This window comes from Ursus arctos, unplaced genomic scaffold (genome assembly GCF_023065955.2).
Source record: "Ursus arctos isolate Adak ecotype North America unplaced genomic scaffold, UrsArc2.0 scaffold_26, whole genome shotgun sequence".
In the NCBI taxonomy this organism is placed as follows: domain Eukaryota; kingdom Metazoa; phylum Chordata; class Mammalia; order Carnivora; family Ursidae; genus Ursus; species Ursus arctos.
In genome coordinates this window covers 33,013,342-33,035,535 of record NW_026622941.1, presented here as the reverse complement: position 1 = coordinate 33,035,535, position 22,194 = coordinate 33,013,342, and the positions used below count along the sequence as shown (strand labels likewise).

The 22,194-nt window shown below is 37.0% G+C and overlaps 1 protein-coding gene across 2 annotated transcripts in view; it reads right to left on the bottom strand.

Moving 5' to 3' along the window:
- Positions 1 to 22,194, bottom strand: part of PDZRN4 (PDZ domain containing ring finger 4) — a 339,737-nt gene that overhangs the window by 124,838 nt on the left and 192,705 nt on the right. Inside the window, exon 1 of one of the 2 annotated variants that reach the window (XM_057318835.1) lies at positions 2,353 to 2,756. The exons of the other annotated variant lie outside the window; for it this stretch is intronic. Within the exon in view, the coding sequence (XP_057174818.1) occupies positions 2,353 to 2,421 (69 nt within the window). The 5' untranslated portion in view covers positions 2,422 to 2,756. Of the gene's footprint in view, positions 1 to 2,352; positions 2,757 to 22,194 lie in introns of those variants that run through there. 2 annotated transcript variants of the gene reach the window in all.

Here is a 22,194-nt window from a genome sequence, read left to right as displayed (position 1 = left end):
TTCAATCTCATAATGATTCCATTATAGAGAAATACATATTTTGCTCTCGGCCACGTATTTAGGATTCACTGCTAATCTTAAATTTTCACATGTCAAATTTAATTTGCCTTAGCTTTTAAGAAATAATAACAAAAGAAACAAGAAGGTAGGTGACCTGAGGATTACAAGTCTATAAAAAATAGGATTTGGAGAATCAGGTGGTGAGCTAATTCATTTTAATATACCACCTAGAAATACTCAGGTTTCTAATCTGAAGTCACTTTTGTAAATAGTATCCTGTCTTATGGGGGCAGCTATGTGCCCTCCTGAACACCTGGTTAAGAACATGTTCACTTTGATGTGTGCTCGGAGCTGCCTTTCCTCCAAATAAAAATAGAAACTAGTTTGCAGCACCACACGGGGCTCCAGTGTATATTATGAGCCTATCACTGGTTTCCTTTGATATCTTATCTATTCCATTAACTCAATAAAATAGAACGCAAAGCTGGGGACAAACTGTAGGAGGGCTCCCCCTGGAAAACACATGCAAGACCTTCAAGCTGGGGTTTTAACTTATCTAATAAAAGCCAGTTAAATGGAAGCTAATACTTCATTTTTCACCCCCTTTATTAAAGATCGTAAGTACTGCAACCCAGGAGTAGAGAAAATAAGATAAATATATGGCGAAGTGTAGGTGGAGGCAATAAAGAGTACGGCTTATCTATTTTCTCAAGATTTAGGACGCACTTACAGGCAAAACTCACAGACAAGCATTTTAAAAATCCACAACAAAGACTCTTGCTCCTTAACAAATACAGTAGTCCTTCCTGGTTGCAGCAAGCCTGCTTGATTTCTTAGTAGAATGTAAACAGCTTAACCTAGGCATAATCAGGAAGGATGTCACCTACCACTTCCTCCATATTATACTTTGATATCAATTTAGTAATTCAGAGGAAAAAATAGATCGATTAACCCACTCCCCTGCCCTTCTACCACCCAAAGAAAATCAACACTAGAACTCAAACTCCAACAAACCAAACTAAAGGAAAGTGTTCCACCTAGAGACTGTTTTCATGAGTCAAAGCGGATGAGAGCTTACCTAGGAAATAAATATTATTTTAGCCTATCCTTGCAAGTTTGTAGCAAAAAAATTAAGCAAAAGGTATTGCCCCTAGTGTAATTAACAATGTTAATCTTCTTTTTCCTCTCTATGGTGATAAAGGAGTCATTTTTATATTTAATTAATGCAGAGGATCATTTTGGAAACTGGCTAATGAGCCTCTGATCACATTACCATGAAAATGTGCATTAACATTGCAACTGAGGGGGCTGCTTCATGTGTAGCAAATCCACTTTGTAATTAGCCCACTGTGAAATGAATCACGTCGGGGAAATCGGAGGGAACCAGTAGGCAGTGGGCACTTGGCTACTGCTGTGCCCACAGACCACCAACATCCCAAACATTGTCTTTCATCAGCAATATTGTCTAAAAACAAAAGTAGCAGTGTCTCACATATGGGGCAAACTGGAAAAAGGAAGGAATAAACTTTATTTTGCCAAGCAACAAATTTGGACCTGAGCAGACACCTCAGGGAAACCTGCTTAAATAAAATGGTGAATTAATAGAATTCTGTGAAAACTATGAAGGCTAGGGATATAGTTTTTCTTATTTTTATTCTGAAAAGCCCTTGGATATACATTAAAGGATAACTGATTTTTCACACTTCTCCCTAAGACACAAACAGATATTATAATAGGCTCCTGAAATTAATTTCTAGCACCAAAGAGACAAAAAAAAATATAAAAAGGATCTAAGAACAAGTGATAAGAAAATCTCTTTATCTCCTTTTTAAGCCAAGGCATATATTTTTTTTTCTCATATAATACAAATATATCAGGTCTTCCTCTTAACCCAAAGCAAAAATTCCTAATTAATCAAATAATTTCTCTGGCTAACAAGATTTGGCAAGAAACTTTTCCTGTCTATTCAAAATAACTGAGGTCACAGACCTATTAAATCCCAACATTAATGTAGCAAAGATACACTAGATTTTCAAATGTCAGCACTATTCCAAAATGAAAGAGGTGTTGCAAAATATTACAGTGTTACCCCTTTTACTTGACTGACATCTTGGCAGCAGATACAAAAAATGTTAAAAAGAATCCCACAGGAAGTCATCTGAAGGGGGAGTGGCAAGGAAGCTGAAAACTGCCACCCAAAACCAAAATAAAAAGCCCCCAACCAGCAAGTCTGCCCTCAATTATGAAATCTACTGAAAGAAAAAATAAAGCTAGCCACAGTTCATTTACCATCTTTCAGACAAAAACACAAAGCCTGGCTGTTTAGTTGCTGGTATCAGACCCTGCACTCACCTGGGAAACTTCATACAGCAGTTTGTAGTGTTCCTCTCTTTTCTGAAAAGTGCACAAATTGCAGCCCATTCTAAGAAGCAGAGAGAGAGAGCAAATCTTCTAATTTCCCCAGAACTGAAAGGCAAGTGAACTGAAAGGGAATCACCCTCCAGACTTGACTACTGTTTTTCATCAGTCACTTCAGTCCAGAAACACAGACAAACCGCTGTTAGCTGGAGGCGCAAGCCAGGCTGGTGTGTAGCAGCATGCTCTTCTTCGCTTTCCCTAAGTATCTTGCACTCACGGATACACACACAGAGTTTCCAGTCAGTTCATGGCAACACTCCCCCTGTCTCTGCATCAGTGCACATGACTACACAGATTCCAGCTCATGAATATTAATAGTGCCTCATTGATTATTTATGACAGAACATGTTAGCAGGGAGGGGTGTCATAGCTGCTGCTGATGACAGATGAATATTCACTAATTAAGAAGCAAATGTAGTGTGGTTAAACAAAATTCACTTGTGTCAATACCATCTCTGTTTATTAAGGAGAGAGGGGTTGAGCATAGGGCATTTCAAAAGAGAACATACACTTAATTTCTCTATTGATTTAAGGTTTTAATATGGGAATAAGAAATTCAGAAACAGATATATACTTAGTTCACATCTCCATGTTTTACAACAATTAGAAGAAATATTTTCAGTATTAGTAAGTCTAAGGGAAGATGAATAGGAGCAATATTTAAATTTACAAAATAAACACAGAAGCAAAGGAGAATTTTGGGAGTGATGTGGGAAAGGAACAGATGATGGGGGCTATCATTCAGTTTTAATTCTGATCCTATAAAAAACACCGAATAGTTCATGTGTAAAGACCATTACCTGCCAGAGAGGAAATAAAACATATTTTCTTAGTCTAAATAAAGGACATTTAGGCAAGTATGAAGAGATGATACTTGTACAGATAATAAATATTTTAATTAGATAATAAGGGCATATCTATTGAATATAAATTTGTAGCAGTATAATGCATGTGGGTCTATATTTAAAAATCAGATAAATACAATGCCTCTTCTGAGAAAAATTTCAAATGCATATAGTATTTATGCTAATTTTATTAAAGTCATATATAATATTTCAGGAAGCTGACATTGGCAATATTTAAATTCTAATGTAATGCACAATGACTCCATTTATGATTCTATATTTAGAGTTCATAATGTACAAAGGTGAACACAGACTTAAAAACCAAGCTTAGATGTTTAGATAATAGAAGTAATGCATTTAATTTCACACTCTCACAAATACATATATTGTGTTGCAAGCTGGCAATTTTTGTCCTTTATAGATATACTACAAACAGCTAAAGCAGCTAATAAAAGAAAATTCTTTTTGTTCCTATTCTGACTTAACCACAACCTCTGCTAATTAAGAAGTATGTCCTTGTTCCAGCACATCTTTAAACTGGACAGGATAGCAGGTGGGTTCCAAAGCAAAAATAATTACTTGGAAACTGATGACTGTGGTTTGGAATTACACTGGATCTTAAAGATTTTTAATTGCTCATCACTTATGTAGAGCTACTTTTTGGGGTCCAATTTCCTAAAAGCGCTTTGTCAAATGTTTAGAATCGATAATAGGAAATGATTCTAATGAGTACTAATTGTTAACAAATTGGCTTTGCAACTAGTAACACCTCAACACCAGCAAGTAGCAAGGAGATGAGCAATCATGTGCTGCTTATCAGTCGTTTCCCTTGGGATGTAATAATCCGATTTTCTGGGCCTAATTTCACCTAACAGCCTGGATGAAAGCCAAGCTGAAAGACCTACATGAAAGTGGCATCATAATTGGGAATACTGCACGTGACCAAAGTTCACCAGGACTTCCTGCAAATTCGAAACTACTTGTAGTAGATATTAATTATTTTGATTCCTTTACAGAAAGAATGTTTCAAGGAGGTATCAAAAGGACCTTTTATGGGAATCAATGGTGGTGACGAGCAGAAGCAATCTTCCATAGGTGCAGTGGTAAAATATACATATTTTATGCTTTAAAAATGTTAATTTTCTCTGAGTCTCTAGCACCACTTCCAAGGAGCTGTTTTTATGCTAGAGTCCACATCCTTAAAATAAGCACTGCCTATTTCTTGGAAGGATTCTGTATTGCTGAACTGTGAAAGAGTTAATGATTTTCAGATGTTTAAATTATGTACTTGAAAAGGAATTAGAATGCAGTAAGGCAAGGATGGTTCACTCATCCATCAGTGAAAATGTCTGCTTCCTCTATTTATAAAACTTCTTTATGAGACAGGTTTTGAAAGCTAAGTAGGAAACCTAATTATTAAAGCTATTGCTGCTTATTGGAGCTTTCTCCTCGGAATATTTTGCAGTTAGCGTTTACAGAAAAAAAGAAACAATTATAACTTTAAAAAATACTTTCTTAGTCCTCAGAAAGTAAAGAATGAGCATTCCAGTGAAGTCAGCGATTTCAAATTGAAGTTATTCATTCAGCAATTTCTCTAGGCTCTTTGCTTTATTCATTCCCAGTGCCCCTGTTCTTTTGTTTCTATTTCAGGAAGCAAGGGCAGCTTCTCTAATCATTTATCAAATGCTGCTCGTGGCCCATATTCTCTGGAAGGATTCCATCTTCTGCTACTAATGGGCTCATCCCATTGAACTGAAGGGTGCTTAGAAAAAGGGAACACATAATTCCAAAGTTCTCTAAATTTCATTAGAATATGAGGCTTTAGGATTTCCAATGACTAAACCGAAGAATCTTATGTTGGAATATAAAGTCTGAAGTAGATAGGGGCAAATGAGTTAATCCAAACAATGACTTAAAAATACAAATGGATTAGATACTCTCTATCTTGGGTAGCAATAATATGGGACAATATGGTTTAAAAATAAGCAGAGGGGCGCCTGGGTAGCTCGGTTCGTGGAGCATCCGACTCTTGATCTTGGGTCTTGATCTCAGGGTTGTGAGTTCAAACCTTGTGATGGGTGTGGAGCCTACTTAAAAAATAAATAATTAAATTAAATTAAATGCTAAAAAATAAATAAAAATAAAAATAAGCAGAGAATAGACAGCTATCTTTCTGAGTATCTGTGCAAAAATAGTCTCTAAAGTTCAAAAATATTTGTTGGGTATTTCAAAATATACTTAATTGTTTGTATTGCCTTTAATTTGTGTTAGTTTATTCTCCCTCCCAAAGTGCAATGCCTTACAAAATTGGACATATGTTCATCAAGATCTAGACTGGCATATAAGAGGGTTAAACCAGAGGTAACTGAAAGGAAGGAATCCAGATTTTATCTGCTTCTCCTATATACAGTAACACTGAGTAACTACAGTAGATGGGAGGGAGTTTCTCTTTATAGAATTATTCCAATGAATAAATGAAGAAAGAATGATAGAATGTGCTCATGCCAGAAATCCTTAATTAATGGATCTAGGTACTGAGAATTAATGGCTGCTAACATCACACACATTCACACACAATCTGACAAAAGAAAATGACACCACTCTTGAAAAAGCATTTCCAAAAGTGAGCAAATTAGAGGGAATGCAGAGAACAGAGAAGAATAGTAAACTATACCATGGAGATGCGATCAGCCAAATTCAGACTGTGAGTAACCAGACACAGATAAACACATATTCCTATTACTTAGAGGGAGAGGGAGACAGAAAGGGAGATATGATGGAGAGGAAGTCTACAGATTAAAGGACTTTAATGACATTTTTAAAAAGGCATTACTAAACTACATTTTTGGTATGCACATCATTTGGGGTGATAAAAATCCTGCATTCATTTTAGGGAATGCTTGGGCCCTTTTGAGTAGACACTTAGCTGCATAACATTTTCTAAGGTTTAATATCTTATATGCAATCACAAAGATGAAGAGCCCGAGGCTCAGAGAGACAGCGACTTACCCAAGGTCAAACTGAGTAAAGAGATGTGCATTCGGTTCTCCAATGACAAATTCTATGTTGAATTCAATAGCTAAGTTGCTGAGCTATCTCTCTTGCAGAGGAAGTTAGAGCCCATCAATATGCCTTTCCCTGATTCTGATGACTGACGACATGGAGAGTAGTATTTCAAAGTAGTGAAGAGAGAGAGAGAGAGAACAAGAGAGAAACTTTTAAAGAGACAGATCTAGTCCAAAATAAGGTAAGTGATTATTGAGTCATGGAACACTACATCAAAAACTAATGATGTACTGTATGGTGACTAACATAATAAAAAATTAAAAAAAAAAAAAAAAGAATCCTCAGCCTAAAGACTTGTGTTGTACTCTTTTGAGTTTCTGGCTTTTGCTGAGAAAAATAAAATATGATACTAAAATAAAAAAATCACTTTATTGTGATTTAGATAAATAACTAAACTAAACTAAAATTAAACTTTATCAAAGTACTGGCTTTTTTTTTAATGGTCACAGCTAAATACGTTCACTTACTAACACATCTTGGTAATCAGTCACTGTACTAGAGTGCATACTAGGAATGACCAACTCATCCTGGTTTGCCCAGGACTCTTCTGGCTTTAGCTCCCAAAATTCCATATCCCAGAACCCCTCAGGCCTGGGCAAATTGGTCACTTGAGTGCACACTTCTACTTTCAAGCTCAGCAAAGCCGAACTGCTGTGTGCAGGTCCCCATCTTCCTACCTTTGCTACAGATTGTACCTCATGCTGCATATTCTTCAGAAACTCCACAAATCCATCTGTTGACGTCTGTGGTCCAGTTGAAATGTTCTTTCCTCCCTGGCCTCATGAAGTTGAAGTAGTGATCTCTTCACTACTGAACTTCTGAATGCTCAGTGCATTTCATCCACACCCATCTTGAGCTGCACGTCATTTCTACCTTAACATCATTTTTATATACATGATTTACCTCCCTGGTTAGACTGTAAGACATGTGAGGGCAGTAGCAACATAAGTCCCGGGCAAACTGGCATGAAGAGGTCACTTGCCCTTTGAGTTCCTAAAACTCCTAGCATGGTATCTCTCATGTTACAGACCTTCAACAGAGGCATATTGAATGCATGACTGTGACTGGGAGATTAAGACAGAACTGATTCTGGCAAAGTGACATAATTTTGTGTTTCTATATCTCATTGCTAGGTAACATTTTTACCCCCAATAGGGCTGCTTCAAGAATATTAAGTTAAAGGACTGAAGAACCATAAGTAAAAGATATTTAATTTGGTTTAATTCTAGAAACATCAAACTGAGAGTTTACGAAGTAAAAATTTCTGTGACAGGTATACAAATAAATGAGGTATGATCCCATGTGTTTCATCTATTATTTGTGCACTTATGCATATATATTATAAACACTTTAAAAGTTCTACATTCTGTTTCACATATGAATCATATATTTGTTTATTGGATACGCACGATATTTATTGGGCACTGATCATATACCTGGTGGTATAGGAATTCCAGGTGTTTGGAATGACACATCCTTTTAATAGATTTTCACAATGTCTCTGAGGTATATATGTCAGATATTATCCTTTGTTTATTAATAAAGAAATCATTAGGTGTTGAAGTTGCCAATGCCAGGAGACCTAGAGCCTTTGCCCTATGAGTTCATCCAGTGTTTGTTCACAACACTGCAATATCAACTACTCTCATGAATTTACAAAAACGCTCCTGCTGATAGTGTCCATGTGTCATCCACTTGCTTGGCTATAGCTCAACCTATCGGTGTATAACCCAGAATTTTCACATTATACTCACTAGTGGACCATGTTGGTTTTCATCTACAGCTATGGCTTGCAGAACTAAGAGTACTTCACCCACTCACGAACTCCTAGGAATTGTCAAGTTACTAGATGAGACTCCAGCAGAAAGGAAAGTGTGGGTTGCAAGGAAGATGACCAGGACTTCCATTTGAGACTTGTCACTATTACCTGTATGGCTTTGTGCAACTTACTCACCCTGACGTAATAGTCACCTTGCAGGCTGATTGTGCAATAAAATAAAATACAGGAGAAGAGATTCATAAACTGTGAAGTATTTTGTCCACGTTGGTGTGCTGGTTCAGCATGGGTTCTGGGGGCAGTCTGCCCTGGAGGTTCCTTCCAGTTCCCCTAATTTCTATCTATGTGATATTGTGCAAGTTGTTATTGTGCTTATCTTCCCTGTTTCTTGGTTTAAAATGAGGATAATAATGGTACCTGCCAAACAATTATCACAAGGGATACGGTTGTTATGACGATCTTCTGTGTCAGGTACACCTGGCACATAGTACGTGCCCAATAACATACTGGCTACTAGTAATCATACAAGTAGTATGATAATGGTAATAATGATCGTTATTTTAGATTTCCAGGTTAGATAATGGTAATAATGATCGTTATTTTAGATTTCCAGGTTATCTCTTTATAGTTTTGCAGTCATAGAAAGTCTCTATGACATTATTTGAAATTCACTTGGTTGAAACTTTATAGTTCTATTCCGTCCATGTCATTTGCTACTGTACACTTATGTTGGTCATTCAAGAGCTCCTCAAAGGTTGTTTGCTTCCCCACCCTTTATATAGAAGACATCAGCACAGAAGTACCCATTATGTGTGCAAATGAGATACACACATACCCTGTGTAAAGAATGTAATGTAATATATTCAGAGTAATAACCCTGATGTTCTCTTTATTTATTTTAATGGATAATGCATAAATAATGTGGACATAAGTGTGCGAGGAGCCAATGATAGCATCTGAAGCAAGATTCACACAATTATGAAGTAGGTAGTCGTGTATTATTTCTTTGAGGAATTTTAATGACCAGTAATCTATCCCACAATCATACTAGTCTTCTTGATTTGGTCATTTATAGGCCAACTGGTCATACACTTGCCAAGGTATCATGTTTTGATAATGTCACACTGTTCAGCAAAATCTTAAGTAGTATTTAGGGATTCCCCAGAACACTACCATCACCATTTTCAGTTCTACAAAAGTAGTCTAGAAAATGCTCAGTAGGAGCACCTAGGTGGCTCAGTTGGTTAAGCATCTGCCTTTGACACAGGTTAGGATCCCAGGGTCCTGGGATCAAGTCCCGCATCAGGCTCCCTGCTTGGCAGGGAGTCTGCTTCTCCCTCAGTCTACTGTTCTCCCTGCTTGTGCTCACTCTCTCTCTCTCTCTCTGACAAATAAATAAATAAAATCTTTAAAAAAAAAAAGAAAATGCTCAGTAAATATTTCCATTTAGCCAGTATTTATTAAATGGTACTATGAGTAGAGCATGGTGACAATTCCTAAATATTTTTGAAAACAAGAGCTAACACTTATTTAGTATTTTTTCTATACCAGACATTGTTCTAGTGCCATATATTATTAATTTCATTGAGCCTTCATATCAATCCTCTGAGGTAGGTACTATCAATATTTTCTTTTAACATGGGTTGTAGATGGGTTACATGAGTAGTAAATTGAGGATCCAGGCCTTAAACCAAGCAGTCTGGATCCACTGTTTAAACAGTGTTTTTTATTGCCTGTCACTCGGAGATAGTCATCTTTATGACAAATTCCTAGATGGCTAGAAGAAGGCATTCTGGTGATGCCTGTAGCACACTGAGATGTAAGAATTTCCCTGAGGACCAGGAGTGGAGTCTAAAATTAACTCCCAGGTTCCAAGTTGCGTCCTCAAGCATGGCTGCATAAAATAGATTGAATAAATCTAAGCAATTTCATAACCTTACTCCACTCCACTGGTGATGGGGTATCGCTGCACCGAATATGTACTGATAACTGTAGAATATTTTTCTTTCTTAATATTTGCTATAGTAGGGAATATATGCATTGATAGTAGGGAAGTCATAGCTCCATACTAAGGAATAATCCTCTACAGTTACATAAGACAGGGAAATTTGGAGATTTTGAGAAAGGTGAAGATATAGATTTATTGATGACTCCCAAATTTAAATCTCTAGATTTAATTTCTCTCCTAAGCTTCAAACCTACTTATTCATCGACTACTACATTAACATTTGGGCTGGCCATAGCACATTAAATGCAACTTACCAAAACGTAAGTCATAATGCTCTTCCACCAAAACTGCTCTACATGTGCTCACTATCAATGGGCCGACTATCCCCAGGAACTGAAGTCTGCCTTGGCTTTTGCCTTTCATCTAATGACCAAGCACAGACATTTGGAACTGCTTAATCTCTCCTTTCTCCCTTCCACTCTCCTATGTTAGGTTCCTATTTTTTCTCAGCTTGATCCTTCATTCATTCATGAACATTTGGAATTTACAATAGTAGAAGGAAGCAGCTACTGGGTTCTTGCTTTATTCTGTCTACAAACACACATTTATAAGCCCACTTTCCTGGCCCCTAACCTACCTCTATCTCTCTGTCTCTCTCCAACACACAGACACATGGATGCACACATAAGCAAAAGAGAGCATAAAACAGAATATTCCTGCTCTAGTAGCAGAGATCACAATTCTTTAGCACCACTCTTTACGTCTTTTGATATATTTCTCTCTCTCTCTCTTAAAGGTTTTATTTTTAAGTAATCTCTACACCCAACATGGGGCTCAAATTTACAGCCCTAAGATCAAGAGTCACATGCTCTACTGACTGAGCCAGGCAGGCGCACCCCTATTTCTCTCTCTTTTGACCTTAATGGTCTCCAGACTCTACTTTTCTATCTGGTATTATGAAACATGATCATTCCTCCTTCATCTTTGGACTTTGCTCACCTATTCAGTCATTATAATGATATTCAAGATATACAAAGTCCCAGATCTCATGGAGAAAACTTTGGTGAGACAAAGCAGTAAATAAATAAATAGATCATTATTATATATACTATCCAGGCAATAATAGGGATTATGTAGGGAATTAACACAGGGTGGTATGATAGGGAGTGGTAACCAGATCATCCTTCTTGAATATTCTAGAGCCTGGATTATCTATTCTTTCCTTCCATGCTTATTTACGTGCATATATAACCAAGAATAAATAAGACAGGTAAGTGGATAGCAAGCAAAGAGATAAGGTATTTTAATACACCGCTCAAGGTCGGAAGTATTTGCCACCTTCAGGGTCATAGAAAAATCACTTAAGTATTGTGGTCCTGGTGTCTTCAGACCTTCCCCATTCCATTGACACATTTTCCTATCATGGAAATGGCCCTAATATGGTTGTCTGAAACACTGGTACTACAAATCAATATGTTAGTATCACATCAATCAGTTTCTGTGAACTAATAATATAGAATGCCTGACTATATGCAAATTCTGGCCCAGGACACCACAATCACCAGAATGAGCACCTGAGTTCTTTTCGACTTTGAAGTCACTTAAGAATGTCTTTGAATGTCATTCTAAAAATTTTCCTGCATGAACCTGAACAAGTTACACATCCATTGCATGCTTCCATTTCCTCACTGTGAAATTGGGATATTCACAGTACCTACCACAGAGGGATTTTGAGAACATGTGCTCTAACTGGAACCTGCTCCAAGTAGTTGTTCAACAGATATTAGCTAATATTATTACAGCTTACAATATAGTGTTGCTGAAGTGTCTAAATTCTGTTGCTGTGAAGATATTTTAAAAATCAGGCAGCTATATTATTGTTTTGTCTACATTTCTGCAAATGACTGGATACCTTGAAACATCACATTTTCTCTGGTAAGGGTTGGATTCCTCTAAGATAAACAATAGCTGATATCATAGGGACTGGCAGGCAGAAGGAGCAGAAAGAAATTTAATGGTTATAAGAGGTAGGAACTGGGCCAAGAGACGGACCCCCTGAGTTCCATCAATGTTTGTTGAGCACCTCCCATTAACCAGGCCCTGTGCCAGCCTCTGGCCTGGTACTTAACTAGGGGTGTGCATCTGAATCATTCATGAAGCTTGTTTTCAAGTTACACATGCACAGGCCCTATTCCCAGGGCTTCTGAGCCAGCAAATCAGGGGTGAGGCCTGAGACTATGCATTTTCAAATAATCCACAGAAAATCTACAGAAATGCACCCCTTTCCCTCCTCCAAATTGAGATGTAATATGTTAAACCAGACACTCTTGAATGCCTCCCGTCAGTTAAATTTCTGATATGGTTACTTATATGATTATGAAGATCACAGGGTCTTTGTTACTAATTTTAAAAGGGAAGTAACATTTACAAAACACATACTATATCAAAAGTGCTGTACGTCTCACACAATTTTATGAGATCTATGTGGCTTTTTTCATATACATAAAAACTCAGGCTCAGGATACTATGTAATTTGATCAAAGTCACATAGCTAAGTGGCAAAATTGAGATTTAAATTGAAATGGGCTTAACTCTAAGATTCCGCCTTTTCTGAAAAGATACACTACTTCTCTCTCAGGAAGTAAGGCAGTAGGACCCTCTTCATATAGTACAGTGTCTTTAGTCCCATGTCCCATGAATGGAATTTGTGGTAGGGTTAGGCTTGGATCAGAGTCATTGTCTCCTTTTGCAGTTCACCAGGCACGTCCTACATGAGTAAATTTTTACTATTACCTGTTGGGAGGCTGATTTTCAGCTTCTGGGATCAGATATGCAACTGAGAATGAAGAATCCACCTTCCCTAGTGGGACAGTGAGTGGCCCAAGTTCTAGGTATTGGTGCCAGGCAAAGAGAATTAAGTAACTGCTTATTGGATTCTATGTTAATGAGACGACTTTCTATAATGCACCATAATTGATCTGAGTAAAAGTGTAAATCCATCTACTCTTCTAAAAGATGATTCTTCTTTGATTTTCAGTATCTCTAGACGCCAAGTTCAACCTGTCTGGAGCTTAGCTTTGCCATCTGAAATCTGTTTCACAAGAAGCAGTGAGTAGTGATGATAAAGTACTTAGGGGAATTGAGGTCATAGAGTTTAAGGTATCAAAGGAGTGGTAATGGAGGGTGAACCTAAGAAACTGTGATTTCAGTTTGGAATTCTTAAAATTGTTGTTTTTCACCCATCTATATGTAAGCCTCCTTCTTCATTAGGCTGACTAGACCCATAAATCTGGTGATTAAATCCAGTGGGAAAGGATCATATGTACCCACCAAGTGCCTGTAAGCAAAAGACACCAATGTAGTAGAGTCACATGGGAAAACAGCCTAGATCCCTGACTCATTACTTGGAGAAAGTCCTTCAGATGAGCTTTCACCTACATGCAACCCTGCATGAAGGAGAAATGCACCTTTACTTCCTATGCCACTAAGAATATGAAACTCTTACCTCAGCATAGCTTAGCATGACTAAGACTCAAAGACGACACTTCTGAACTCATGTATTGAAACAAATATAGTTAGCATGAAAGAGCTGAACTTATCATGACTTAATAATGGGTCATGATGGCTTCCAGGGACCGCTTAAGCAATTCTGTGCAAAGAAATACAGTGACATTACCTAGCATAATTAAATGAATATTCAGAAATATCAGTATAAAATTTGTCAAGTTTCCCCTAGAAGCCATTCAGATTTTCATCAGATCATTTGTTTAACCATAAGAGAAGCAGTATTTTTTTGTTTGTTTGTTTTTGAGTGAAGGGAGAATAAATCCAACATGAGGACAGTTTTACATAAGCAGCCTAAGTATATATCATATAGAGCTAATGATCCCTTGGAGCAAAAATTGTGCCCATTTCAGAAATTCTGATGCTTGGAGGGGTTTTGCATCTTAATTGGGTGAAGACATCAAATCTGTAGCAAACAAAAATAGCGTAAGTGGGTTAAGCTGATTCCTAATCAAATGATGAATTATTTTTAAATAATGAAAAATAGGGCCTGAAGGAAACCAGTCACAGGATGGAACAGTTTTATTGTGGTTTAGAGAATAGGAATTTCTAGAGAGAGCATGAGGAACTTCTCAACATGGAAAGAGTAATGGAAAAACATGGGCTTCAAAATCAGGAAGTCATGGGGTTAAGTCCGAGCTCTATACTTTGAGATATAAAACCATGCTTAAATTTTTGAGTCTTTACTTCTCATTTGTGAAATGGAGTGAATAGCTTCTGCCTCATGGCACTGTTGATGGGATTATGTGAAATGACTGTTCCTCACGGAACACCATGTTTCCCTAGCCCAGCTCCCAAAGGCTCTTACCAATTTCTGAATGATTTGACCAGTTTGTAATTACTAACCTTCAAAGTCCTAACAGTTAAGAATGTTAATAGCAATTTTCTAACTGCTGCAGGGGTGGGAGTCCAATAGCAAGGTAAAGTGAAAACTTATCTGGGGACTTGTGAGTATGGAACTAATACTAGATATTGGGCAAATTTTCATGGCAGTATGTCTGTTAAGCATACAGTATTATATGCAAAAGTTCAGAGGGACCGGATTACACAGATTCAGCAAAATTTGGGGGAAACCTGTCCTCGTAGAACGAAGCTTAAAGATGTATCTAACTTAAATTACTGCTAAGAAGTGCAAAAGAACAAAAAACCATTAAAAAAACAAAACAAAACAGAGTTGAGCCTATGTTGCCAATTTTTAACCAGCAAAGAGGTGTTGTTGAACAAATGAAATCAGGATATAATAGTTCAGGAAAACCAGAATAAACATACATGAAAGGAAAAGTAATATACTGGAAGATAGAAGCTTGGCTATCATATTGTAAATGTCTTAGATAAATGTCACACTGACAAAAGAAATTTCCATTGTATGTATGTGTGTGCGTGCACACACACAATAAGATGTATGTGTCCGTTTTGTGTGTGTTTATATATATTTACATATATATGTATATTTATAAAATTTTGGACACTGGTAATGATTTCTAATGGAGTTTATTACTGGAAATTTATTACAATAATGATAATCAGCAAAAGTTCATTAAAGTGCTAGACAATCTACTAGGTACCTGTGACATACAGCTCATTTGACTGAAAGTGTATTTTATAATTTCTGTCATGTAATGGTAGATACACAATGCTCTCTTCTAATAATAATTAGCAATATGAACATGAGTTATGTTTGTGTTGACTCTTCAGTTTTTGCTTTAATGATAAACCTGTTTAACTATTTTCATAGGTGTAGCATATAAAATGGCATACAAATTAGTGAGGATAAAATTACAAATAAAAACAAAATTGATAACTCTGTCAGGCCCAAGAAATACCAAGGTAATGAGCCAAGAGATTCTAATTAAAAACAATCAGTTAAATTCATCTATTCATTCAACAAGTATTTATTGATACACATGGGTGCTCCGCTAACCTTAAATAATTAAATAAATAAATCATTCAAACAAACTCCTCAGTTGAGATATAGTATACTAATCACTGTGGGATATTAGCTAGTTGAGAGCTCTACTTTACATATCATTTACTTATAAAGATGTGATACATGTATATGTATTTTATTGCTGGTAATTTTGGACTGTTTCTCAGAAAAATATCATGAGGTAGGATGTCTTTAGTAGGCAGCCATGAAGGAGTTGAAGAAAAATTGTTGGGAAGGAATAGTGAAGAGAAGATGAAGACTTAAGAAAGCATAAAGACATTAAGGGGATGGTGTAGTATTTCGTGTGCAGGGTGAAGTGTGGAACCCTCTCAGGAGAACTGAACTTGACCTTTTTAGGTGAAGAGTCTTGAGGGTCTGTGTTTGCTTTTACTGCAATGGGTAATGAAGAGCTACTAGAGATTTCTATGCAAGGGCATGCCAATATCTAGGTCATTATTTTAATTTCTCAAGAGTTCTGAGGTGGAAGAAACAAACAGGAATCTAATAACAGTATTAATAATAATAATGAAACCCTTTACAATAGTACGTGCGTGGTCTTGGAAAAGAGAAATGGAAAGAAAGGATGTACAAAGGAAATGAGAGAAATGCTACAGAAATAAGAACAAGCCGCCCTGCTAAGCGATTGGAAAGGGGCAGGAAAAAATCAATAGTGAGTGCATTTGTAACAATGGATGTCTGGCCTAAAAGCTGTGTCATTCATAGAAATGAGGAAGTCAGGAGGAAGGGACACCACGTCAACAGATTGGAGTTGGGTATGACAACACTGATGTACTTCTAAGAATAAGGGTATCCTTCATGGAGTTGAAGTTTTTACTAGAGAGAACAAAGATACTGATATGGATGTGAAAGTCACTAATATATCTTTGAAGCAGAGGTAATGAGCTGGGCATTCAAAGAAGATATGGGAAAAAAAAAAACACCAAAATCAAAATCAAAACAAAACCCTTCATCCTCTGTGTATTTCTTGGTAAGAAATTGGAAGAGGAATGGGCAGAGAAGAAAGACAGGAGTCGAGGGAGTCAAGAAGCCAAAGTAATACAGTTTCAAAAATGGGCTCATCGGGAAGGTCAAGTGTGGCTGAGAATTCCAGGCAAGGGTGCTGCATAGGGAACGATGGAGTGGACTGGAATCCATCAGTCATCCAGAGAGAGTTGCTTAGAGTAAGGCAGGACAGGCTGCACAGGGGAAACAAGCATGGGGCCAGGGATGAAGTACTGACAGCATCTGAAGACCATTCTTTACGGAAGTTATGAGGGAAAGAAGAGGGAGCTAAAATGACACTGTAGGAAGATAGCAGGATCAAAGAAGGGTTTATTTGTTTGCTTGTTTTCAACTAGGAGTGAATCCAGGAAAGAAGAGTTTGAAGATGCTGAAGAGAGAGGGGCGCAAACGTGGAGGAGCTAAGAATGAAGAGGATGAGAGGCACAGAAAGGCAATAGGCTTTGAGTGGATGGAGATTTTTGTTTTCTCAGACAGAAGACAAAGATAAAGACATGGACAACTTAGAAGTGTGGGAAGGAAGAAGAGTTGAATGAGCTCACATCAGATGTCCCTGCATATAGTAATGTAGAAAGTAAGGTAATGGTTCTTGAGGTTAAATTTTTAAAAAGCAGGTATTCAAAAAATAGCAAGAATTTCAAGTATTTCAATGCTGAAGAAAACTAAGTTTCCAGAGGCACGTGGAAATCGCCTCTTAGAAGTGACAACTTGCTTTGCTTTTGTCATGATAAAACTTAATATTAAGCATCCACAAAACAGTTGAGGTTCCAAACAATGATCTAATAACATGATAAATGTAAGAGAAACATCAAATATTACCAAGGAGTCCTCATGTGCTGGGTGCATCTGACAGCTGGCTAGTTTGATTTAAAATTACAATTTGAACAGATACAAACTCTTATTTCTTGACAGTCATTAACCGCGAGCCATAAAAGTGCCATTAATTCTGCAGTAGTCAGCAAAATGCTTTGTAATGATCTAACGCTAATGCACCCCACTCCTATAAACCCCCACAGCAGCGAAGGTTTACTCTGTAATAGTAGTTGGGTTTTCATAAGCTTAAAATCCCTGCCAACGCACCTGCTTTCCAGAAGATCATTAGGTAAAAATCCCAAGGCAGCACAATCAACCTGGCTTCAGTTACCTTACCGTCTGCTAGAGAAGAAAATTAATGTTATTCCATGAGTCTCTCTCCCAAGATTGGCTAGTGTCTAGTTACTGGGCCAGCTGTCTGAGGGGTCTTAGGTCTGTTCTAAGCTGCCCCGGCTCATTGTGTGCAGGGATCCCAGGTCCCAACATAGCACACGAACACACCGACTGCAGCCTGCACCAGCTGTTCCACTATTGTACAGGTACTTAACAGGATTACAGCACTCAGAACCACTAGCTTGGCCGCCAGTACTTTGTAGTCCAACCACAGCTTTATGGCGACTCGCAACGGAAGCCATGCTTTTTAAAAAAGCGTAAAACCAAAACAACAGATATAAACACCAGCATTCAAGACAAGAAGACAAGGAGAAAAGGAAGTCTCCTAATACAGGGTTATTGCTAAACCCCATTTAACAAAGGATTTCTCTTTTATTCTCATTTCCTATGGAAAATAATACAAATTAGCATAGAAAATCCTGCTTTATCTCTGAATAGAGTTACACAGCCTTAATCTGAAATCTGCTTTTCTTCTGGCTACAAGAAGTCAAGCAGGGCATCCCATCAAATTGCAAGGAGATTTGTCACATTTGACTGGTTTTCAGACTGCGGGTCGTCAGTTGGATGCTGATCTGAGACAGCAGTCGCCCCACCACTGACACCTACACCCTACACTGGTCACCCTACTATTCTTCTCCAGCCAAGCCCTCTTCCCTTGGCTGCTGCTGTATCCACTCAGGGAAGCGGCAATAGATCAATGCTTCCTTCATACATCAGAGCTGTCCTCCAAGGAGGACTGCAGTGAAATTGCTTTGTTTTACATAACAGCCAACTCTGAAATTTCATGGTAGAAAAGTAGCCATAGGCAAAATGCAGTGAATCTCGCAGAATCTCAGGTTTAACCATTTAAAATAGAACAAAGTCATGACTATTTATAGAGAGGCAGCTGGCTTTTGGATTTGAATGAAATATGATCTCACAATTTTTAAAAGTCAGGTATTTTTTTTTTACTAGGAATAAAATTCCTTAAGGGTAGTTTTTAAAGTTGGTATCTACCTGTAGAAACTATGATTACTTCCTTGTTTTGATGTAAGCTAGAATGCCTTTGTTAGTGTTTGAAAATGTATATCACAGGATCTCTCTTCCAGTTACTCTTTCCAGATAATGTACCAGCAGAAATGATACCAATGATTCATTTAGGATGATATTTTACTTTCAATTAATGTTCCATAGAATGAAAGCAATGTTTCCAAGTTTTTCAATTTAGATTTTAAAGCATGTTTCTATTTAAAAAAGAGTGAATACATGCAAGCATCAATGTATTTTTGTTGTTTGTCAATGTCACTTATAAATTCAAATAAATGATAACCCGCTGCAGAAGAATGCTCACAGAAGCAGGAAAAAAAAAACAACACAATCCCATTAGAACTGCATAAATTCTACTTTGTCATTCAATGTTCAGTTTTTTAAATAAAAATACACGAATCTATAATTAAACAAGTTATATGCTGCGTATATATAAGGTAAAGACTGTTTATTATCTGTAGCAAGGATGAGTAATTAGGAAATTAATTGGATTGGGCTTTGTGTTACATGTCTATCAAGGGAGTTAACAAGTTGGACTACAGTTGTCATCTTTTATATGTATTTGTGTGCATATGTCAATATAGTATATACATGCCATAACATGCACATATATATTGCACATATATATGAGAATGCTGTATACATTCATGTAGAATGAATTTATATTATACATACACACGTATGATATACACACGTATAATATACACACATATAAATTTACATATATGTGTATAATGATACATGTGTAAAAATATGTGTGTGTATATATATATGTGTGTATATACACATATATAAAAATGTTGCTAATAATACCCATACAATGTGCTTTACAGCTTTAAACTTCAACTTCCTCTACTCACCCAACAAACACTGTACAACCTTGCCTTTCTAGAACATTCTCATGCACTTGTGCACCTTTAACCCTGCATAATTTTCATGATGTTATTTCCTCTACTTTGAATATCATTATCTGAAAATTCAAATTTTCCCCTTTCTGTGAGATTTTCCCTTCTTTCTAAAGCAAAATCCAGTGTCCGCTTTTCTGTACCTCAACATCCCTTTGTGATTATTGCTATTATAGGAATTCTGACATCATATCTTCATTGCCTGGTGACTGTCACAACTTGGACGACAAGCACCTTCTCTGACTTTCTGGTATCTTGAATCCTGCCTGGCACACAACAGATACTCAATAAGTGCTAATGGATGATTGAATAAGATATGTGAAATTAAAACAGTGGCCAAATTAAGGAAAAACATCATACATAAGTCTCTTAAGCCATTAGCCTTGTCAATGGATGTGCCAATTTCTCCCCCTTGCAAGTAGCTAATGCTTTTTGGCTTGTGTTGACAATGGCACATACCAAATTTCCTCTAGCCAAAGATACATTGCCTATAAAATGACCATAAATTTACTATGGGCTTTTGTGGGGGGAGGAGAAAAGAAAATACCACAACTTTAAAGATGTATATGAATTATAAGGGTTTTTTTTCCTTTTCCAAAACATTAAAATATATTTTTAAAGATTTTATTATTTGTCAGGAAGAGAGAGAGAGAGAGCACAAGCAGGCGAGTGGCAAACAGAGAAGGCAGAGAAAGAAGCAGGCTCCCCACTGAGCAAGGAGCCCGATGCAGGACTCAATCCCAGGACCCTGGGATCATGACCTGAGCTTAAGGCAGGCACTTAACTGACTGAGCCACCCAGGCATTCCTAAAATATTTTTTAAAAAATGTATTTCTTTAAAATTGAGGAAATATGGCAATTTCCCTTCCAAGTAAGAATATCTGGAAATCACTCTTGGTCAGACTACAGCACTTAATCTCAATATCCCATCTCTGAAAGTGATACACAGAGGTTACATCTTTCTTTGTTTTATTAAACACCAAAATCAGGCTATCATATAGAAAGTCAAATTTTGATCTCTTTAAGAACGTATTCTTTCGATGCTGCTATAGACCGAATGCTTGTGTCCCCCCTTGAAACCAAGCCCAATGTGTTAGAACTTGGTGATGGGGCCTTTGGGAGGTGATTAAGTCATGAGAGTAGAATTCTCATGAAAGGGATTAGTGCCTTTATAAAAGAGACCCCAGAAATCTCCCTCACCCTTTCTGTCACTGAGGAAACAGTGAGAAGACCGACATCTATGAACCGGGAAGGGAGCCCTAATGAGATACCGCATCTGCCAGTGTCTTAACCTTAAACTTCCCAGTCTCCAGAACAGTGAGAAATAAATTCCGGTTATGTATAGGCAACCAAGTTTATGATATCCTCATATAGCAGTCGAAACAGACTAAGAGGATTTTATCACAGAGTTTAAACATCAAGGCGCATGAGGATTTTAAGCAAGGGCATTATGATAGTGTTTCGGGAAAAGTTTACATATATTTGGACTCAACTAGAGCACCTTGCTGCAGTGTAAAAGAACAGGCCTAATCTGACACACACTTTCAGACCAACTTACATCTACCCAGGGAAAAAACCAATTCATTCCAGGCCCTGTAGCCATCTCTTGTGGCTAAATCTGTCCAAATTTCTAGCTGTACATAAAAATACATGTTGAGGAAAGTAAAAGCCCAAATGTTTTTAATCAGAAAAAAGTCCCTCTTTTGCCATTCTTGTTCTTCAGAAAGAAGAAAACAATTCTTTTATGTTCAACAGAAGAAAAATGATATCTCTAAAATAAAAATTTAGTTACCAAACTTTAAACTACTGTAGACATATATGTATATGGGGGAAATAAGAACAACTATGAAAGTAAATTTAATACATTTGCTCACGTTTTAATTCAAATCCTCTTTTCCAATTTATACTATGTTTAAATTCTCAAATTTTAACCTGCTCGGTTTAGGAAAAAAATTTGTGTCAGTCTCAGAGGAAATAGTTGGGTCTCCATCAATCACACAGTTGTAAAGTCGTGGAAGAAAACTGAAATATGGCTTTGCTTCTAGGTCTTATGTGTGCTAGCTAGATAGTTGGTTTCAATCTGTTTAAAATTTAAAGTGAGTACCAAGTATACACACATTATATTTGCAAGCATGAAAATGGTCAAAACTGAGAATAATCCTATTTTGAGAGTCAAGATCTTGATTATTGAACTAAATAAGCAGATAGTAAAATGTGACATATTCAGCACATTCTTCCCATGATAAGTTACCCTCTGTAAAACTGAAAGACATACTGTAACTCAATGTTAAGGTTGCTATGGTAAAGCATGCCTTCTGGACACAATTCCTTGTTTCCAAATAATTATGTTTTATCTACCACAAGGTAGTCAATTTCTTCCTTTAAATACAGAGAAAAATGTTTCTGTATTTAACTACAATACTTTCCCAAAGTTGAAATTTCACCAAAAATGTTGGATGCCTTACAACAAAGACTATTAGGCTTTATGAATA